Source organism: Pelophylax lessonae, assembly GCF_965119305.1.
Source record: "Pelophylax lessonae genome assembly, chromosome: 8".
Taxonomy (NCBI): domain Eukaryota; kingdom Metazoa; phylum Chordata; class Amphibia; order Anura; family Ranidae; genus Pelophylax; species Pelophylax lessonae.
Window position 1 is genome coordinate 227303154 of NC_138775.1, and position 20351 is coordinate 227323504.

The window sequence follows — 20351 nt, forward strand, 5'->3', positions numbered from 1 at the left end:
ACTACCTGCCTGGAATTTGCATGTTCTCTCTCTGTGCCTTTATGGGTTTCCTCCAGGTACTTTAGTTTCCTTCCACACTCCAAGACATGCCGATAAGTTTTTTGGCTCCTGTCTAAATTGGCCCTAGTATGTATATGTATGCGAGTTAGGGACCTTAGACTGTACGCTCCTTGATGGCAGGGACTGATGTGAATGTACAATATACACAGCCTTGCCAAAAAAAGTTGCCACCAGGAATTAACTAAGCAACTAACTAAACTAAGCATGCAGTAATATCCTATTGGACAGTTACTGCACGTGCCCAAAGAATAAGGTCAGCTGATTACCTGAATATACTGAATGACCAGGTTATTCCATCAATGGATTTCTTCTTCCCTGATGGCACGGGCATATTCCAAGAGGACAATGCCAGGATTCATCAGGCTCAAATTGTGAAAGAGTGGTTCAGGGAGCATGAGACATCATTTTCACACATGGATTGGCCATCACAGAGTCCAGAACTTCTCCCCATTGAGAATCTTTGGGATGTGCTAGGAGAAGGCTTTGCGCAGTGGTCCTTTGGGATGTGCTGAAGAAGGCTTTGCGCAGTGGTCCTTTGGGATGTGCTGGAGAAGGCTTTGCGCAGTGGTCCTTTGGGATGTGCTGAAGAAGGCTTTGCGCAGTGGTCCTTTGAGATGTGCTGGAGAAGGCTTTGCGCAGTGGTCCTTTGGGATGTGCTGGAGAAGGCTTTGCGCAGTGGTCCTTTGGGATGTGCTGGAGAAGGCTTTGCGCAGTGGTCCTTTGGGATGTGCTGGAGAAGGCTTTGCGCAGTGGTCCTTTGGGATGTGCTGGAGAAGGCTTTGCGCAGTGGTCCTTTGGGATGTGCTGGAGAAGGCTTTGCACAGTGGTCCGACTCTCCCATCATCAATACAAGATCTTGGTGAAAAATTAATGCAACACTGGACGGAAATAAATCTTGTGACATTGCAGAAGCTTATCGAAACAATGCCCCTGCAAATGCATGCCGTAATCAAAGCCAACAAAATATTACAGTGTGTTTTTTTCTTGGTGGCAACTTTTTTTTTGGCCAGGCAGTATATATGTAAAGAGCTGTGGAAAATGACGGCGCTGTATAAGTACCTGTATTAAATAAATAAAAAAATAAATAGGTACTTTATATACCAAGTCATGCAAGTGAAGGAAAAAGGAAACAACCCTTGAAGGGTGTCAGGCAAGAGGGCATCATATAATGGAGGAGCACACCATCAGGAGATCATCCCAAGAAAGACATGGGGTGATCATTATTTCCATTGCCAGTACATTGTTATTTCTTAGAAACAATGTTATTTCATATAAAGTTCATTAATGACAGGTTGTCCAAAATTAAATTCAGTGAGGTTTGGCCTCGATTACAGAACTGGGATGAGCACATAAAAAAACAATGCTAATTTAAGCTTTGTACATTTGGGTCACAGGCACAAAAACAAAAAGCAGGGAGTTTGGAATGTCAGGGATGCTTTTCAGTCCCTCTCTGTCACTGACCTGAAATCTGACCCAATTTATAGGCAAGAAGCAGGTGAGCTTAGCTGAGAGGGGAAGTAAATCACAGAGATATTCGTGGATAATGTGATCACTCGATCTAAAAGCCTTGGTTTTCATATTCTCATCAGCCACCTGCTTCTTTTATGTCTCTAGGACACAGCTGAGAAGTTCTGAGGTCTCCCTGCCTGCTGCGGCAATTGCTAAATGATCCCACTTCTCCGTCAGATTTAACTTTCCCATCAGGAATGCAGCAGGAGAAATGGAGGTGATTCTACCCATCAGCATCTACCAAAATCTGACAGGTTTTGGGTGAAACCGTCTGTAACACAGAACTCCAGTCATTTAGTCTAGGTATGTACCCACGCTGTTATCAAGCAATGCATTCCTAAATACTGTTACTTTATTATTATTAATGTAGGTATGTATCCATTTATTAAAACACAACGTATCTCTAAATAACGGTAAGATTTATGAAACAAATCTTCCTCCCATAATCCCTGTGACCGAACATATTTCAGACACCAGAATCTGAAGGTAACATTTTTAGACAGCTTACAGGAAAGGAAGATCACTACTCCCATCATGCTCATTCATAGTCGATCATAGAGGTTAGAGACAGGGAGGTGCAGAACTGCAAGCTTGGAATTGTGGTGCCAATATCTGGCATGTGAAATCACAAGAGAGGCTGAACAGAATCATAAATAGCTCACCAAGGAAACCATCTCCCATACGTAGCTCATATTTATCTCCGTCCGGAGTTCTGTTTAAACGCCAATTCACTGTAAACTTATGAAATTTATAGTGTCATTATCCTACTGACCCTTCTAATGCAAATATGAATAGTGTGCAAGCACTCTATATCTGGCAATAAAAAGGCAGAAATATCAGCAGCACTTAAAGAAGTTGATCAAGTTATATTCAGAGCTTACCCAGTTTGGAGGCACCTTCTGGGGGATATTCTGGAAACTGCCCCTCTGAGGGGACACTCACTGTCCTGCGGAGGCTCCGACTTTTGCTGCTTTCCGGTGGTGGGTCCTGTACGGTTTCCCCAGACATCTACAAGAAGACAAGGGACAGGGTTTAAGATGACTACGTACACTAACGATCAATGCTAATCTCCCTGCAGTTAAGACAGATAAGTCAGCCCCCCCTCTTGATCCTTTATCCTATGTGTGATTACCAGCCTGGGTGAAGTACCAATATGGCTAGTCTTTCATAACTCGTGCACTCCCTCTAGAGGCCATCTGATGGTACTGATACAGATACACGTAGCATCACTTTGTTTATAGTACCTTGCTAGACAAGTTTGCATAGATTACAACACAGAGCAGTAAATGGAACACAAAACGGAATTTATTTGTCACATTCCATAGAAGCAGTCTTTGACCCTGCCCAGTGTCTGTGTAAACGATACCCTATTAAATGTGTCAGACTGTCAGCAGCAGGTATTTGCCTATTTACTCTAATGGTAGAATAACAGCCTGATCATATCGGATCAGGTTTTATCCATTCATCACAATGATAAGGGCCTTTGTTTACCTTCACTGCAAGAAGCATGCAAACAATGAAGATAGACACATCCTAGGTGACCGTTATGATGAGCTAAAGTTACAAAAAATCAGGGCTTTTTTTTCTCGGGAGAATAGGTGCAGGAACTCCCCCCCCCCCTTCTGAGTCACCCCTTGTCTCCACCCACTACCCACCTCTGAGCACTGTCCCTTGGTTCCACCCCCTACCCACCTCCCACGCACAACAAAATACCTCACCCAGCAACATTAGACCCCCCTCCAGTAGCAAAAACGGCTCTCCCAGCAACCAGTATCAATAGATAAGCCAACAATAGACCTCTACCTCAACAGGAGATCCCAACCAACAACATAAGACCCCCAGCAGCAACAATAGACCCTCACACAATACCAGATCCCTACCAGTGACAATAGATCCCCAAGCAGTCAGCATCAAGAGACCCTCCAACACACCCCACACCCCTTGCTATATACAAAAAGAATCCCCAATGGTGTGGGACTATGAATGCCACTAGACACTGTATGTTATAGTTAAAATGTTAGATTTTATTTAGATCAAAACAAACAAAAATACATTTTTTGTATTGTATTTTTGTTTATGTTTTGATCTAAATAAAATCTAACATTTTAACTATAACATACAGTGTCTAGGGGCATTCATAGTCCCACACCATTGGGGATTCTTTTTGTATATACTGATCAGGGATGATGGCCACTAGCACTGGGTTACTAGGTGTTGGGATTACTGTTTCTTCACACCCCTTGCTATTACATACATTCAGTGCTGGAGGTGCCGGAACTGCGTTCCACCGCGTTCCTGCTGAAAAAAAGCCCTGCTGAAAATGTTTTAGATTGTCACACCAATGATCACACTTCACACACATTATATGACGCCAAGCCCTGGTTCACACGGATGCGATGCGGGAAAGGCAGTAAATCCTGTGCATTTCCAGCACCGCATTGCAATCACGCGGCATCCATGCGATCTGCTGCGGGTGTCAATGTTAGATTACCGACACCCCGAAACAGATCGCAAACCGCAGTGCGATTGCCAGAAGACCCATGCAAAGCAATTCAGGTGCAGAAACAAAGGGCCCTGCACCATTTTCTTGGAGATGCGATTTGAGCCATACAAAATGTACGGCTCAAATTGCACTACAACACGCCAGATGTAATATGCACAGGAACGCAGTGCGATTCCTGTACGGATCACATGCAGTGTCTGCAACGCAGAAGTGTGAACCCGGACTAACAGCTGCACACGGAAGAGACTGATATTTTATCACCCTTGCTCTATCCCTTTTGTACCATGTCAGCAGCCACTGTGGTCACTCCCATATCAGCATCATCTGAAATTATTTATAACAAGATTTTACTAAAGAGTAACTCCACCTTTGTTGAGAAAAAACATCCCCTCTGGGTGATCTGTATACATTGCAGGGATTTTACCAAACTTTGTTACATATTCCTACCATTGTTATTCTGAAGAAATAGCCATTTGTTTGTCTGTGTTCATGTGCAGAGTGAATCTGTATAGGAGTGGTTTTATAATTCTCAATCAGCTGCTGCACCTGCAGGGCTCTAATGAGGAAAGCTGCTGGGTCTGCATTTTTTTATGTGATTTCCCTTTGAGAGTATCTCACCAAAAATGACATCTCTGTTGCAGGGGATGCCCAACATCTGACTTGCATCTTACTGCAGACTTCTGACAAAATCAGTCAGCCAACTACACAAGCAGGACATGACATTTCTGTACACAGATGGTGTACAGAGAACACCTCCAGGTAGCCATATTGCATTGCTTTTTACAGAAAATTACAGAGCTGCAGATTAAAAAGGAAAGGTAACTTTTAATAACATTCAATTAACCACTTGCCGACCGCCCGCCGCAGATATACTGCGGCAGGCTGACTTGGCTGCACGAACCAATGTATATTCGGCATTAGACAGTGGGGAAGCCGATCCACCGGGCTGCCAGCGGGCATCTGCGATCGCTCCCTGTGGAGTGATAATGACGGTCTGCTGTTGTAAACACAGCAGACCGTTGTTCTCTCTGGAATGAACACAGAGCGCCTGTGATCCTTCTATTTAGGAACACAGATCTCTGTGTTGATTCCACAAGCCCATCCCCCTCACAGTTAGAAAAACCCCCCCTAGGCATACATTTAACCCTTTGAGCGCCCCTGGGTTAACCCCTTCCCTGCCAGTGTCATTATTACAGTAACAGTGCATATTTTTAGCAATGATTACTGTAGTAATGTCACTGGTCCCCCCCCAAAAGTGTCCAAATTGTCAGTTAGGGGTCTAATCTGTTCGCCGCAATGTCGCAGACCAGCTAAAAATCGCTGATCGCAAGCCATTACTAGTAAAAAAAAAAAAATAAATAAAAATGACAAATCTTTTCCCTAGTTGTAGACGCGATAACTTTTGCACAAACACATCAAAATACGCTTATTGCGATATTTTTTTTACCAAAAATATGTGGACTAGAAATTGGCCTAAAAAGATGAAAAATTTGATTTTTACTTTTTTTTTTATTGGGAATGTTATATAGCAGAATGTGAAAAATATATATATTTTTTTCATAATTATCGCTCTTTTTTTGTTTATAGCGCAAAAAATAAAAACCGCACAGGTAATCAAATACCACCAAGAAAGCTCTATGTGTGGGAAAAAAAGGACATCAATTTTATTTGGGTACAGCGTCGCATGACCACGCAAAAGTGCCGAATCACAAAAAATGGCCTGATCATTAAGGGGGTAAAAACTTCTGGTCCTGAAGTAGTTAAAATGACTTATGTATCAATAATATTTTTTTAACTTTTTTTTGCTATTTTTATTTCCCCATGAAAGTTACCCTTAAACATTTTTTAATTAAGGTGGAAATAAAAATTCTGCATTTGAATCTTTCATTTTTCCAGCCAGAAGGTGGAGCTATGGGTTCATTTTCGCACCTTTACTAGGATAGTTGTAATGCCTTTGAGGGAAAAATACCTAAATTTTGATTTATCTGTGAATTCCTTTTAATGGAGTACAGTACGGGCATAATCTTAAGCCTGGTACACAAGGGCCGAATATTGGGCGATCGAACAGAAACCAGCCGACATTCATCTGTCAGACAGAAACTGACCAAATGGCAGACTTCTGTCGATTGGGCATGCTGGAAAACCAGCAGCTGATTGGCATACAATCAGCGCTGGCAGTTCCCCCGTCCGAACACAAAAGCACAGTGCAGAGATCGCTGTACTAACATCACAGTGTTAGTATAGTAAGCTCCTCTTTTTCTTAAGCCGGCTGGGTTGAGCAAAAAAAAAAAACTAATACTGTTGGGCTGATTCACTAAAACTGGAGAGGTCAAAATTTGGTGCAGCTGTGCACGGTAACCAATCAGCTTCCAGGATTTTTTGTCAAAGCTTTACTGAACAAGCTGAAGTTAGAAGCAGATTGGCTACCATGCACAGCTGCACCAGATTTTGCTCTCTCTAGTTTTAGTAAATCAACCCTTGTGTACCAGGCTTTAGGCTCCTTGTGTACCAGGCTTTAGGCTCCTTGTGTACCAGGCTTTAGGCTCCTTGTGTACCAGGCTTTAGGCACACTTTGAATGACAATTGCGCGGTCATGCTACATTGTACCCATATGAAATGTTTATCATTTCTTTCACACAAATAGAGCTTTCTTTCGGTGGTATTTAATCACTGCTGGGTTTTTATTTCTTACAAAAAAAAAAAAAAAGAGAAAAAGACAGAAAATTTTGAAACAAAAAAGTTTTTTATTTTCTGCGAGTAAATTTTGAAAATAAATATTTTTTTCTCCTTCACTGATGTGCGACGATGAGGAGGTACTAATATGCCGCACTGATGATCACTGACAGGTCAGCACTGACGGGCACTGACGGTCAGCACTGATGGGCACTGACGGTCAGCACTGACGGTCAGCACTGACGAGCGGCATTGATGAGCACTGATGGGCAGCACCATCAGTGCCCATAGTGCTGGCAGTCAGTGTCTAGATGAGCAGGCACTGACTGGCAGCACTATGGGCACTGATTTTGGGCACTGATTGGCACTTGATTTCACTTCTGTGTAATCAGGGCATTGATGATCAGTGCCCCGATTACATGTCTTTGTCTCCCCTATGAGGAGGAGGCGCTGATCGGCTCTCCTTGCCTCACACTCTGACTAAACGAAGCTGTAGCTGAAAAGGTAGACTTGTATAGCATGGACCTTATTCAAATAGTGGAAAGAAATTCTTTTTTGGATGTTTTTGAGCAGGGCAGAGGGAAAAATGGACAATGTCCTGGTTGAGGAGGAGGGAACAAACCACCCTGGGAAAAAAAAAAATTTAGGCCTCAAAACAACAATGCGAGTACAAAAGACCCTCACCAAAGAGTGAGATGTGAGCAGCCTATGAGGGAAGATAGCCAAGGCCGAAATTTGCTCCTTGATGGTCCTCAAGGCAAGATCTAATCTAGTCCAGACTTAAGAAAAGACAAGATTTATTCCATGGAGTGTGGCCTAGATGGAACTTCCTATTCTCACACCAACCAAAGTAAGCCTTTCAGGTGTGAGGATAGCCTAGCCTTTAGCAGCGCAGGGATTACTAAATTCAGTAATTCCCGGTTTTTCAGGACCTAGGCTTCAACAACTATGTTGTCAATGCCATCACCTCAGAAGCAGGTTTGCAGACCCACCCTTAAAACAGAAGGTCTGGATGGTCCAAAGGCCCATGGAGAATCTGCTAGGAGCACAGCTATGCCTGAGTACTATGTTCTCCTAGGCCTGTGAGGTAAAATGAGTACCACCAGAATTCTCTTCAACCTGATCCTGTGGAGGAGTTGAGGAAATATCTTCAGAAGGGGGACAAGTAAAAATCAAGTTGAACTGGTAGCATTGAGTCACCAGAGCATCCACTGCAAAGCCCCAAGGAACTCTAGACCTGAGGACAAATCTGTACAGTTTGATGTTGAACCTGGATGCCAGGAAGTCATTATGTATGGAGTTCTCAAGTCCACATGTAGACAGCAGTCAGGACCAGATTATGAAGCTCTGCCCAATCCAGAATCAGGTCCCACTTCTTTTGAGCTATTGGCGCCTCACTGATGGTTGATGTAGGTCACTGCTTTGGCGCTGTCCCACTAGAATTTTGTTGGGAGACCCTGCATTTAACCACTTAAGCCCCGGAAGATTTTACCCCCTTCCTGACCAGGGCCTATTTTGCGATTCGGCACTGCGTGACTTTAATGGACAATTGCGCGGTCGTGCGACGCTGTACCTAAACGAATTTGATGTCTTTTTTTTCCCCACAAACAGAGCTTTCTTTTGGTGGTATTTGATCACCTGTGCGATTTTTTGATCATGCGCTATAAACAAAAAAGATTGTCAATTTTGCAAAAACAACAATATTTTTCAAATTTTTTTATATGAAATCCCCCCCCCCCCCCCCCCCCCAAAAAAAATGTAAAAATCTAAATTTTTTAACATTTTAGGCCAATTTGTTTTATGCTACATATTTTTGGTAAAAAAAAAAAAAAATAAATCGCAAAAAGCGTATTTTGATTGGTTTGCGCAAAAGTTATTGCGTTTACCAACTAAGGGAAAGATTGTCATTTTTGTTGTTTTTTTTTAACACGTAATGGCGGCGATCTGCGATTTGTTTTTGCGGGACTGCGACATTGCGGCGGACAGATCGGACCCTTGACTGACATTTTTGACACTTTTGGGGTTACCAGTGACATTACTACAGTAATTAGTGCTATACATATGCACTGTTACTGTAAAATGACACTGGCAGTGAAGGGGTTAACTTTTTTTGAGAGGGAGGGGTTGTGTGTGTCTCTAGGGGCGTGTTTCTAACTGGGTTTAGCTGTGGCTTGAGGTGTAGCAACAGTGATCAACGGTCCTACATAGTAGAACCGTATAATCACTATTCTTACACAGGGGAGAATGACAGGCAGCTTTGTTTACATCAGCCGTCTGCCTTTCTCCCGCTCTAACGGATGATAGCGAGTGCCCGGCGGACATCGGGTCCGCAGGGAACACGCGCGGGGGGGGGGGGGGGTGTTCCGTGACCGAGTCGGAGCGCGCCTCCGGCGGCGCGCACTCGCTCCCCAGAGCCTCACAGGCTAGTGGCGTACCCATATGTCACTTTGCCTGTGAGGGGCTGACCGCCGCAGTATATGTACTTGCGGCGGTCGGCAAGTGGTTAATGAGTCCTTACGGTTACAATTGCAGGCACCTGCCTACTGCAAAAATAAAGGAAAAAAAAAAAAACTGCGTGGGCCTCCCCCCTTTCAGTCCATACCAGGCCCTTTTGGGGCTGGTATTGATTTGGAGCAGAACCCCATGCCAGAATTAAAAAAAACAAAAAAAAAACATGGCGTGCCCCCCCCCTTCCCCCAAAATTTATACCAGACCCTTATCCGGGCATGCAGCCTGGCAGGTCAGGTGGGGGGGGGGCACGGACTAGTGAGCGCCCTACCCCCTCCTAAACCATACCAGATGGGTGCTTTGTGACAAGGGCATCTTCCTGATAATTCTGGAATTATCGGAATCTGGAAGCCCCCTTTACCAGGTGGACCCCCAGATCCCGGCTGCCCCGCTATGTGAATGAGCATCGGGGTACATAGTACCCATACTCACTCACCAAAAAAAGTGTCAAAAAGTAGTAAACACAAGTGACAGTTTGACAAATTCTTTATTAAAAAATGAAAAAAAAAAAAATAGTATCCCTCAATGAAAATCCATCTTCGCCCGCCGACCCAAAAAATAAAAACCGCTCCGCCTCCTGCTGAATGTCTGCTCTGCGCTTTGATATTTCTTGTAAAAGTAAGGGGCTGGGCCACCAAGCCAGGTCACTCGGTGGCACTGCCCTAATCTGCGGGCGGGCGGCGTGATTGAGGATGGATTTACACTGAGGGACATTTTTTTATTTTGTAATAAAGGATTTGGCAAAAACTTGGCCCTAATCTGATGTCACAGACTGGCGCATGCTTGGCATGTGACGTAGCTAGGTGGGCCGCCCCGTACCGATATAGTCAGCGCAGAGGAGTTATTCGGCGGGAGCGTTTTTATTTTTCGGGTCGGCGGGCGGCGTGACTGAGGATGGATTTACACTGAGGGACACTATTTTTTTATTTTGTAATAAAGGATTTGGCAAATACTTGGCCCTAATCTGATGTCACAGACTGGCGCATGCTTGGCATGTGACATGTGGGGGCGGGGCCACCGTGTGACGTAGCTAGGTGGCCCGCCCCGTACAGATATAGGTGATGTCAGCGCAGAGGAGGTATTCGACGGGAGCGTTTTTATTTTTCGGGTCGGCGGGTGGCGTGATTGAGGATGGATTTACACTGAGGGACACTATTTTTTTATTTTGTAATACAGGATTTGGCAAAAACTTGTGTTTCAATACTTTTTGAATGGGTAGGGGTACTGTGTCACCAGAACTTTTGCCCCCATTGGAAGATTTGCCCTCTATTACTTTTCTGGGGACAACCCAAAATTTGGGATTTTCTGTTATTTTCACTGATAACCGTACAGAGGATAAATAGAGAGGGTGAGTGCTGGTTCACACTGCCGCTACCACTAAAGTAGCGTCGCTTCCAGCGCGACTTTGACGCGATTTTGACGCGACTTTGGCGCGACTTAGCGCGACTTTGACGCGACCTAATCGCGAGGCAACTTTTTATTTGGCCAATCACAGAGCTGAAAATTGACAGGTACACTTAGACCCCCCAGACACTAAATACAAAAAAATGACATGCCTGCCTAAAAAAATGCCCGCTAAATGCCTGCAAGAAAAAAAGCCAGCCGCAGAGAAGCCGTATCCCTGAAAATATAGTAAAAATGCTGTTTTTTAGGGGTTCTGGACATGCTACAGAGCTGAAAATTGACAGGTACACTTTTTAGACCCCCCAGACACTAAACACAAAAAAATGACATGCCTGCCTAAAAAAATGCCCGCTAAATGCCTGCAAGAATAAAAGACAGCTGGTAAAACACTACATAAAATTAAAAGAAAAATGATTTTTTTTTAGGGGTTCTGGACATGCTACAGAGCTGAAACTTGACAGGGACACTTTTTAGACCCCCCAGAAACGAAATCCAAAAAATGACATGCCTACCTAAAAAAATGACCGCTGATGAATGCCAGCAAGAATAAAAGACAGCTGGTAAAGACACTACAAAAAATTAAAAGAAAAATTATTTTTTTTTAGGGGTTCTGGACATGCTACAGAGCTGAAACTTGACAGGGACACTTTTTAGACCCCCCAGAAACGAAATCCAAAAAATGACATGCCTGCCTAAAAAAATGCCCGCTAAATGCCTGCAAGAAAAAAAGCCAGCCGCAGAGAAGCCGTATCCCTGAAAATATAGTAAAAATGCTGTTTTTTAGGGGTTCTGGACATGCTACAGAGCTGAAAATTGACAGGTACACTTTTTAGACCCCCCAGACACTAAATACAAAAAAATGACATGCCTGCCTAAAAAAATGCCCGCTAAATGCCTGCAAGAATAAAAGACAGCTGGTAAAACACTACAAAAAATTAAAAGAAAAATGATTTTTTTTAGGGGTTCTGGACATGCTACAGAGCTGAAACTTGACAGGGACACTTTTTAGACCCCCCAGAAACGAAATCCAAAAAATGACATGCCTGCCTAAAAAAATGACCGCTGATGAATGCCAGCAAGAATAAAAGACAGCTGGTAAAGACACTACAAAAAAATTAAAAGAAAAATGATTTTTTTTAGGGGTTCTGGACATGCTACAGAGCTGAAACTTGACAGGGACACTTTTTAGACCCCCCAGAAACGAAATCCAAAAAATGACATGCCTGCCTAAAAAAATGACCGCTAATGCCTGCAAGAAAATTATGCTCTTTTCTTGTTCACTACCATTTTTTAGCAAAGTCGGATGACAAGTCGGATTACAGGTCGCTTCAATTAAGATAAGGAGGCGACTCCCATTGAAGTATATGGGACAGGTCGGATCACTGGTCGCCTGAAAGTAGTACAGGACCCTTTTCTGAAGTCGGAGCGACCTTAATAGCGGCAATTAAGACGGCACTGATTCATTTACATTGGTTTGGTCATGTCAAGCGACCTGGGGCGACCTGGGGCGACACAAGTCGCCTCGTGAGTCGCCCTAGTGTGAATGGGGGCTGAATCTCCCTAACGGCGGCACAGACAACAAAAAAACAAAAAACAAAAAAAAACAAAAAACAAAAAAAAACACCTCATAGGTCCTCTAATCTCTCGCCATTCTGTCCAAAACCATAAAAAAAAAGTTTTGTCTTTAGTTATACTTTAAGTGGAGAGACTGTCACAAGTGTATTATTAATGTGGAATGCTTTAAATATTGCTTATTTATTATTGCCAATATTACTTTTCACTTATGTATTGGTCTCTGTATTTTTCTACATGGTATATGTGTATATATTCACTTATATGGTATACAGATAAGTCTTTTTAGGGAGTTTGGTAAACAAGAGAATTGGTAGTTAACATTTGGAATTGGAATTCTGTTACTAGTAAGAATATTTAGGATTGATATATTTATGTAGCGCCCCCTATCGGTTTTGATTTAGAAGGATCTGAATGTCAAACTTGCATGCCTATTTCAGGTCATCCACTCAAGATCAAGATCACAACTTCAAAACATGCACATTTAAACAGCAAATCATCAGTGGCAGCACCGATGTTCCTATCTTTACAGGTTGATGTTAACATTTTCTATTGTTTTCTAGATTGAAGAGGCTAACTCCTAAATTCCACAATAATTTGTCCATTCAAGGCCTAAACCAACATTTGAGAATGCAAATTGAGACCTCCAGGCCTTCACCACTGATAGACCTAAGAATATGGATGGCACATCTGCCATCCCCGGTACCAACAGCTAACTGCATACCTCCCAACAATCCCGGATTGGGTGGCACTTTCCCGAATTTACACCTCTGTCCAGCTGTACAGAGGCTTTGTCCTGCATAATTCTGTTGATTATGTGTTACCTTCTAGCTCAGTAGGAACTGCAACAGTGTGAACATCCAGCACAGCCAGGGATTGGCTAGCAAGCTGGCTGGGTGTGCAAAGAGACCTCACCTGTCAAATTCAAGCTGTGATGTCGGGGATGGGTGGGACTGCTACCCATATCCCCCCCTTTGTCAAGCAACAAAGTGCATAAGGAAAGAGGAATCCGTACATTGCTGGCCGGGGAAAAGGTGCCAGGACAGGGTTTTCTTTTAGCCTTCTGTAGTTGAAAGTGAAAGCAGAGCAGCTCTGCCAACCCCTGCTCTGCACTAGGATCCTTCTCTATTTGGTCGGGGAGTTCAGGAGCTGAAAATGAGTGTGCACTATAAAAGGAAGCTGTGACAGAGCCAGCTACAGAAAGGTGCTTTCAGAAAGGTATTTATGTGGAAGACGGTGGTGCTTTGGGGAAGAGGGGGGATGGGAAGATGAGGGCAAAAGAGAGGTGTGTGTGTGTGTGTGTGTGTTGCAGAGGTTGTAGCAGTTGAGGAGAGGTGCAGTATTGAGATGTAGATGGATGAATGGACTCTGTACTTAGTGCTCTCTTGAACCCACCTTCCTGTACATAACGCACTCTGGAACCCAGTACATAACGCACTCAAGAACCCAGTATGCAATGCACTCCAGAACCCACCTTCCTGCATATATCGGACCCTAGAACCCACCTTCCTGCACATAATGCTTTCCGGAACCCAGTACATAACGCACTCCAGAACCCACCATCCTGTACATAACTCACTCCAGAACCCCCCTTCCTGTACATAACGCACTCCAGAACCCACCATCCTGTACATAACACTTCAGAACCCCCCTTCCTGTACATAATGCACTCCAGAACCCACCTTCCTTTACATAACGGACTACAGAACTCCGCAGTCTGTATCTAGCACTCTCCTGAACCCTGTGCATAATGCAGTCCAGAACCCTGCGCTCTGTACCTTGCACTCTCCTGAACCTTGCACGCTGTACCTAGTGCTCTCCTGAGACCTGCACTATGTAAAACATTCCAAAATGTATTGCCTGTGCATATCGGACTCCAGAACCCTTAACCCTGTACGTAGCACATTCCTGAACCCTGCATGCAAGGCATTCCAGATCCCTGCACTCTGCACGCAGCACATTCCTGATCCCTGCACTCTGCACATTCCTGATCCCTGCACTCTGCACGCAGCGCATTCCTGATCCCTGCACTCTGCACGCAGCGCATTCCTGATCCCTGCACTCTGCACGCAACGCATTCCTGATCCCTGCACTCTGCACGCAACGCATTCCTGATCCCTGCACTCTGCACGCAACGCATTCCTGATCCCTGCACTCTGCACGCAACGCATTCCTGATCCCTGCACCCTGAACGCAACGCATTCCTAATCCCTGCACTCGGTGCGCAATGGACTCCTGAATCCTTCCACACTTTTTGTAACGCACACTTCCATCGTTTATTTAAAACCATTTGTAATGGAAGCGCTTTATTCTTTTTTTTAAAGGATTGTGCTGAGGTTTGTAGGTTTACCTGTGACTCTTGCTTGTGGCACAGCAATCAAAGCATATTTTATAGGCACAAGGAAACCTTGGTTTTGTTTAACCACACCCTGTAAGCCCCTCCTATCGTCAAGTTTGGCCACACCCGCTTTTGCTGCAGCGTGCGTAGCACACTGCAGGTCATTTCCTCCCTCAAGTGTCCCTCATTCTGAAGTTCAAAAGTTGGGAGGTATGCTAACTGCTGTGATATAACCTTACTCTTCTGCGTGGGGTACTCTGGAGTCACTTCCACTGCAGAGCTATAGCCAAGGTTTACTTCTTAAAATATTTTTTTTAAAAAATTGGGCAATTCTCTTTTGGGTCATCAAAATATAAAGAGGTCATTTTACAAGCTGAAAATCCATTCTTGGATGAAAAATGACTCAGCCGTACTTTATGAAACCTCTGGAGATGTCGAAACATTTATTTAGACTGGTTTGCATGGTAGGTAACATTTAGGCCCATACAGAGAGGGGAAAACACAGGAATTAAGTGCCCCGAGCCATGGGAACCTGCCACACATTAAATGACTCTGTCAGGCTTAATAATTATGGAACTGTAGGCCTCACACAGAGCCAAAGCTGCAGGATACAATCACGAACTTGAAAAATCCACAAGAATCTTCAGTGTGTAGACTTCAGCCCACACAAGACCCTTCGTATCTTTAAATACCAACCCCGTTAGCTTTGTGACAGTGGATGGTTTTGGAACATTTATTTCCCAGGAGCAGTTGAACTATGACATAGAGATAGATATATCTGTAGGCTTTCGTTCACACGCCAAATACTTATTCCTGCTTCCGAGGAGCAGCATGTAATGATAATTACACAGTGAGAGAAAAGTACCCCTCTCGCCAGCTCTGGGCACAAACAGCAACAGGAAAACAAGTTTTTGGCAGCAGCACCAGGTTTCTGGAGAGATCCCGTCTGTGTGCGTGGTCGCATTAACTTACTTGCTGAGTAATCCATTCAGCAGTGCTGGGGATGGCGGTGGTAAATCTGGGGTGGATTGTACAGGATGATGGGTTTGAATATGCATCCTAGAGAGTGGGTTCATAAACAGACTAACAGAAGATCTTTAAGGGTTAGTTTACACTATGTGCAGTGACCTGTACAAGCAAGCGATGCGTTGTGCTAAAATGCATGTCGCATCGATCCATGCTGAAGCGGACACCAGCCTGAGCGGTAAAACACTGCATTTTTCCAAATGTGAACCTAGCCTGAATAAAATACTCCTCGTGGATGCAGAATAGAGGCAGCATTATTGACAATGAAACCAGTAAAAGCATGGCCCATCAGTAATCCCACGGAATTACAGATATTCTAAGGCACGTGTGTCAAACACAAGGCCTGCGGTAGGAATCGGGCCCTGCAGGCCATTTCATGTGGCCCTCGCACCTTTCCTGCAGCTGTGGCACCCTACTCGTCTCCACATCCACTTGGTCTCAGCAAGAGGCATCAGAGAGGACAGGACTCCACCACGAGATCCTGCGTGCAGCTGCAGAGAGACTCTTCTCCGTCAGCACCCCCCCCCCCTTCTTAGCAGACGGCAGGAGAGAGGACGAATTCAATCCCCCTACAGATCCTTTTAAATCAGGTGTCCCCATCAGAATGTCCCCTTACACCAGGTGTTCTCATCCGAATGTCCCCTTACACCAGGTGTCCTCATCCGAATGTCCCCTTACACCAGGGGGTCTCCATCAGAGTGTCCCCTTACACCAGGGGGTCTCCATCAAAGTGTCCCCTTACATCAGGGGGTCTCCATCAAAATGTCCCCTTACATCAGGGGTCTCCATCAAAATGTCCCCTTACATCAGGGGTCTCCATCAGAATGTCCCCTTACATCAGGTGTCTCCATCAGAATGTTTCCTTACACCAGGTGCTCCCATCAGAGTGCTCACCTAAATCAGGTGTCCCCATCAGATTACACAACTGTACATTTTCCTCCTGTGCTGCCATCAGGATAAAAAGTTTTACACCCTCATCAGAATGTCCACTTACACCAGGGTGTCTCCATCAGAATTTCCCCTTACATCAGGGGTCTTCATCAGAATGTCCCCTTACGTCAGGGGTCTCCATCAGAATGTCCCCTTACGTCAGGGGTCTCCATCAGAATGTCCCCTTACGTCAGGGGTCTCCATCAGAATGTCCCCTTACGTCAGGGGTCTCCATCAGAATGTCCCCTTACGTCAGGGGTCTCCATCAGAATGCCCCCTTACGTCAGGGGTCTCCATCAGAATGCCCCCTTACGTCAGGGGTCTCCATCAGAATGCCCCCTTACATCAGGGGTCTCCATCAGAATGTCCCCTTACATCAGGGGTCTCCATCAGAATGTCACCTTACATCAGGGGTCTCCATCAGAATGTCCCCTAACATCAGGGGTCTCCATCAGAATGTCCCCTTACATCAGGGGTCTCCATCAGAATGTCCCCTTACATCAGGGGTCTCCATCAGAATGTCCCCTATCAGGGGTCTCCATCAGAATGTCCCCTATCAGGGGTCTCCATCAGAATGTCCCCTTACATCAGGGGTCTCCATCAGAATGTCCCCTTACATCAGGGGTCTCCATCAGAATGTCCCCTTACATCAAGGGTTACATAGTTACATAGTTACATAGTTAGTGAGGTTGAAAAAAGACATCAGTCCATCCAGTTCAACCTATGATGTGTGTGTGTGTTTGCTATTAACCGTACATTGTATACCCCTGTATGTTGTGGTCTTTAAGGTGTCCATCTAATAGTTTTTTGAAACTATCAATGCTCCCTGCTGATACGACTGCTTGTGGAAGAGAATTCCACATCCTTACCGCTCTTACAGTGAAGAACCCCTTACGCACTTTAAGGTTAAACCGCGTTTCCTCAAGTTTTAGTGAGTGGCCACGTGTCTTATTGTATCTCCTCTCTATGAATAGTTTGTTCCTTATGCTCGGGTCGCCAGTACAGTATTTGTACATTGATATCATATCCCCCCTCAATCTTCTCTTCTCCAGAGAGAATAGGTTCAGTGCTTGTAGTCTTTCCTCATAGCTGCTGTCCTCCATTCCCCTAATTATTTTTGTTGCCCTTCTCTGGACTTTCTCCAGTTCCAGCACATCCTTCATGAGGACCGGTGCCCAGGACTGGAAAGGGTCTCCATCAGAATGTCCCCTTACATCAGGGGTCTCCATCAGAATGTCCCCTTAAATCAAGGGTCTCCATCAGAATGTCCCCTTACATCAGGGGTCTCCATCAGAATGTCCCCTTACACCAGGTGCTCCCATCAGAGTGCTCACCTAAATCAGGTGTCCCCATCAGACTGCCCCCATCAGATTACACAACTGTACATTTTCCTCCTGCGCTGCCACCAGGATAGAAATATTTACTATATATACTGTAGGTGATCAGCACTTGGTAAATCAACCAAAACTCTGAAATAGTAAATATTATAGAGCGGCACTAAAATGAGTATACAACCCACTGCCAGTGTACAAATGTTCAGCATATATATCAATCACTACAAATGTTTAAAGTGCCCAAACTCAAATCTGTGTAAATAGCCAATGTTTCTATCATAATTTACGGCTGTTCCACCCTAAATTGAAAAGATTCCCAAGTTAGTTCACAAAGTGACTGCCACCTCTGCGCAAAGTGAGCCTGTTCATTTTATAATTTGAATATTAAGAAAAAAAAAAAACTAAGTCGAATTTATTACAGCAATTTTATACTACACTTTGTTCAAACCCTGCTGGGATTATAAATGAGAAAGCCCAGCACTAGCACTGCACTTGTTGATTGCTCCTGAAGATGCAGAGAGCACAGACTCACCTAGATGAGAAATGGGGGGGGGGGGGGAGGTTAGTCTCCCCTAAGATATAGCATGTCTAACAGGGGATCCCAATATTCAAGGCTGTATGCACAAACAAACAAAATCCCGATATCTAAACACTGAGCAACTAAACGTAAACTCGCTAATCGCTAGGCCCCAGTGGGTATCTCCTCAGAAAGCGCCCCCAAGCTTTCTACCAAAACTGTAGTATGTGTATAAAAATAATCAGCGCAAACACTATATAAACAATATAAAATAAAATATATTTTTCTAAACGGTTTAAAACAAAAAAAACAAAAATGTGACTGCTGCTAACCCTTTTAGAATCTGTCCACCCACCTCATAAACCAATAGTTTATATAAGTACAGCGCTGAATTATTGCGTCATTATGTGTGTCAAAGTCCCATCCATGGAATTTCACCGTAGTGCAAATATAGTGATATACATTGCGTATATACAACGTGTTCGGTGCCCACCACCTTCAGGCACAATTCCTGCTCACCTCCAATATCTGACCCCACCATAGAGTCAAATCCGCCTTAGTGTCCTCCACTAAAGATGGTACTGGATCATACTCGAACATTCCCTCTGGTGGCAACCCTGAATCATTAATCCGCCAACTCTTAGTCATGATATTCATTGGATATACCATTAAAACAAAAAAGGAGAAACCATAATGCTCTCTGCTCCAAATGTATTTATTAATACGAACTAGGGATAAAAAAAACTCACAAAAGGTACAAATGAAAGGCGCAGATCATCAGCTCACCACACTGATACAAATTTAATGAAACGGGATCAAAAGCAACAACTCCTCCCACCCCTACTTCATGAGCTTCTTCAGCAGGTCTATATATTCCTACCAGGAATTTGGGAAGGGGCAGGTGACATCATTGAATGGAATTAATGTTGGGCAGCTAAGTATTACAGGCAAGGTAGGAGAATGCGGTAATCGGCAGATTTGGATGGGCTTTCATTTAAACATAAGAGAAAAGGATATCTTGATGAAAAAGATGGCTTAGGCTCCTTTCACAAAGTGTGTCCGTCAAACGGACTCCGCTTTTCTCAGCGGGGGATCGATCCGCTGAGCAGCAGGAGGACAGCTGTGTCTCCACGCTGTGTGCGGAGACACAGCTGTCAGTTCCCAATGCATCTCTATGGGGGAAATCGGATGGGAACGGACCATCTGTCCGTTGTCATCCGATCCCATCCGATCCGCCTGACGGATGGAAAATAGGGTTTCCATCCGTCCAGATTTGACGGATCGGATGTCAGCGGACATGTCTTCGCTGCCATCCGATGCCCCATAGGAATGCTTAGGACATAGAACATAGGAATGTTCAGATCCGCCAAAAAAACGAACAGGCGGATCTGAACAGTCCGCCAGTGTGAAAGGGGCCTTAAGGTGCAGTTAATCAAAACATAGTGGGTGGCTCTTTATTAGGATCAGAAAGATCTAATGCCGTTCCCAAGCAGATTTTTCAAATGACATGACGTGCACATGGAGAGAATAGCTGCATGGTATGAAAGATGAGGTCATTGCATACCCAGATTTTCGATTTCTCCCAACCAAATGGCCACATGGAGACTACATATTCAGGGGTGTCCAAACTACGGCCCTCCAGCTGTTCAGGAACTACAATTCCCATGAGACATTGTAAATCTCTGACCTTCACAGACATAACTAGGCATGGGAATTGTAGTTCCTGAACAGCTGGAGAGCCATAGTTTGGACACCCCTGCTTGTGGCCTCTTCTGCAGTGACAATAGGGGCAAGTAGGACCTCTGTTAACATGTTGGTCCTGATCTGCAATCTACTAATTCTCTCCGTAGCACATGAGGATTACTTCCTGGCTTTATAAATAACACCATGCGGCTTAGTTGATAAGGCCATGCAGGAACAATGATAATGCACCAAGTGCACCAAGCCACACAAACTAAACAGACTTCATTTGGTTGA

The 20351-nt window shown here is 44.4% G+C and overlaps 1 protein-coding gene across 4 annotated transcripts in view; it reads right to left on the reverse strand.

Annotated features, from left to right (window-relative positions):
- Nucleotides 1-20351, reverse strand: part of RASAL2 (RAS protein activator like 2) — a 580981-nt gene that overhangs the window by 266718 nt on the left and 293912 nt on the right. For all 4 annotated transcript variants that reach the window (XM_082265231.1, XM_082265230.1, XM_082265229.1 and 1 more), the window contains exon 3: nucleotides 2451-2577. In XM_082265231.1, coding sequence (XP_082121357.1) covers nucleotides 2451-2577 — 127 coding nt within the window. The remainder of the gene's footprint in view (nucleotides 1-2450; nucleotides 2578-20351) is intronic.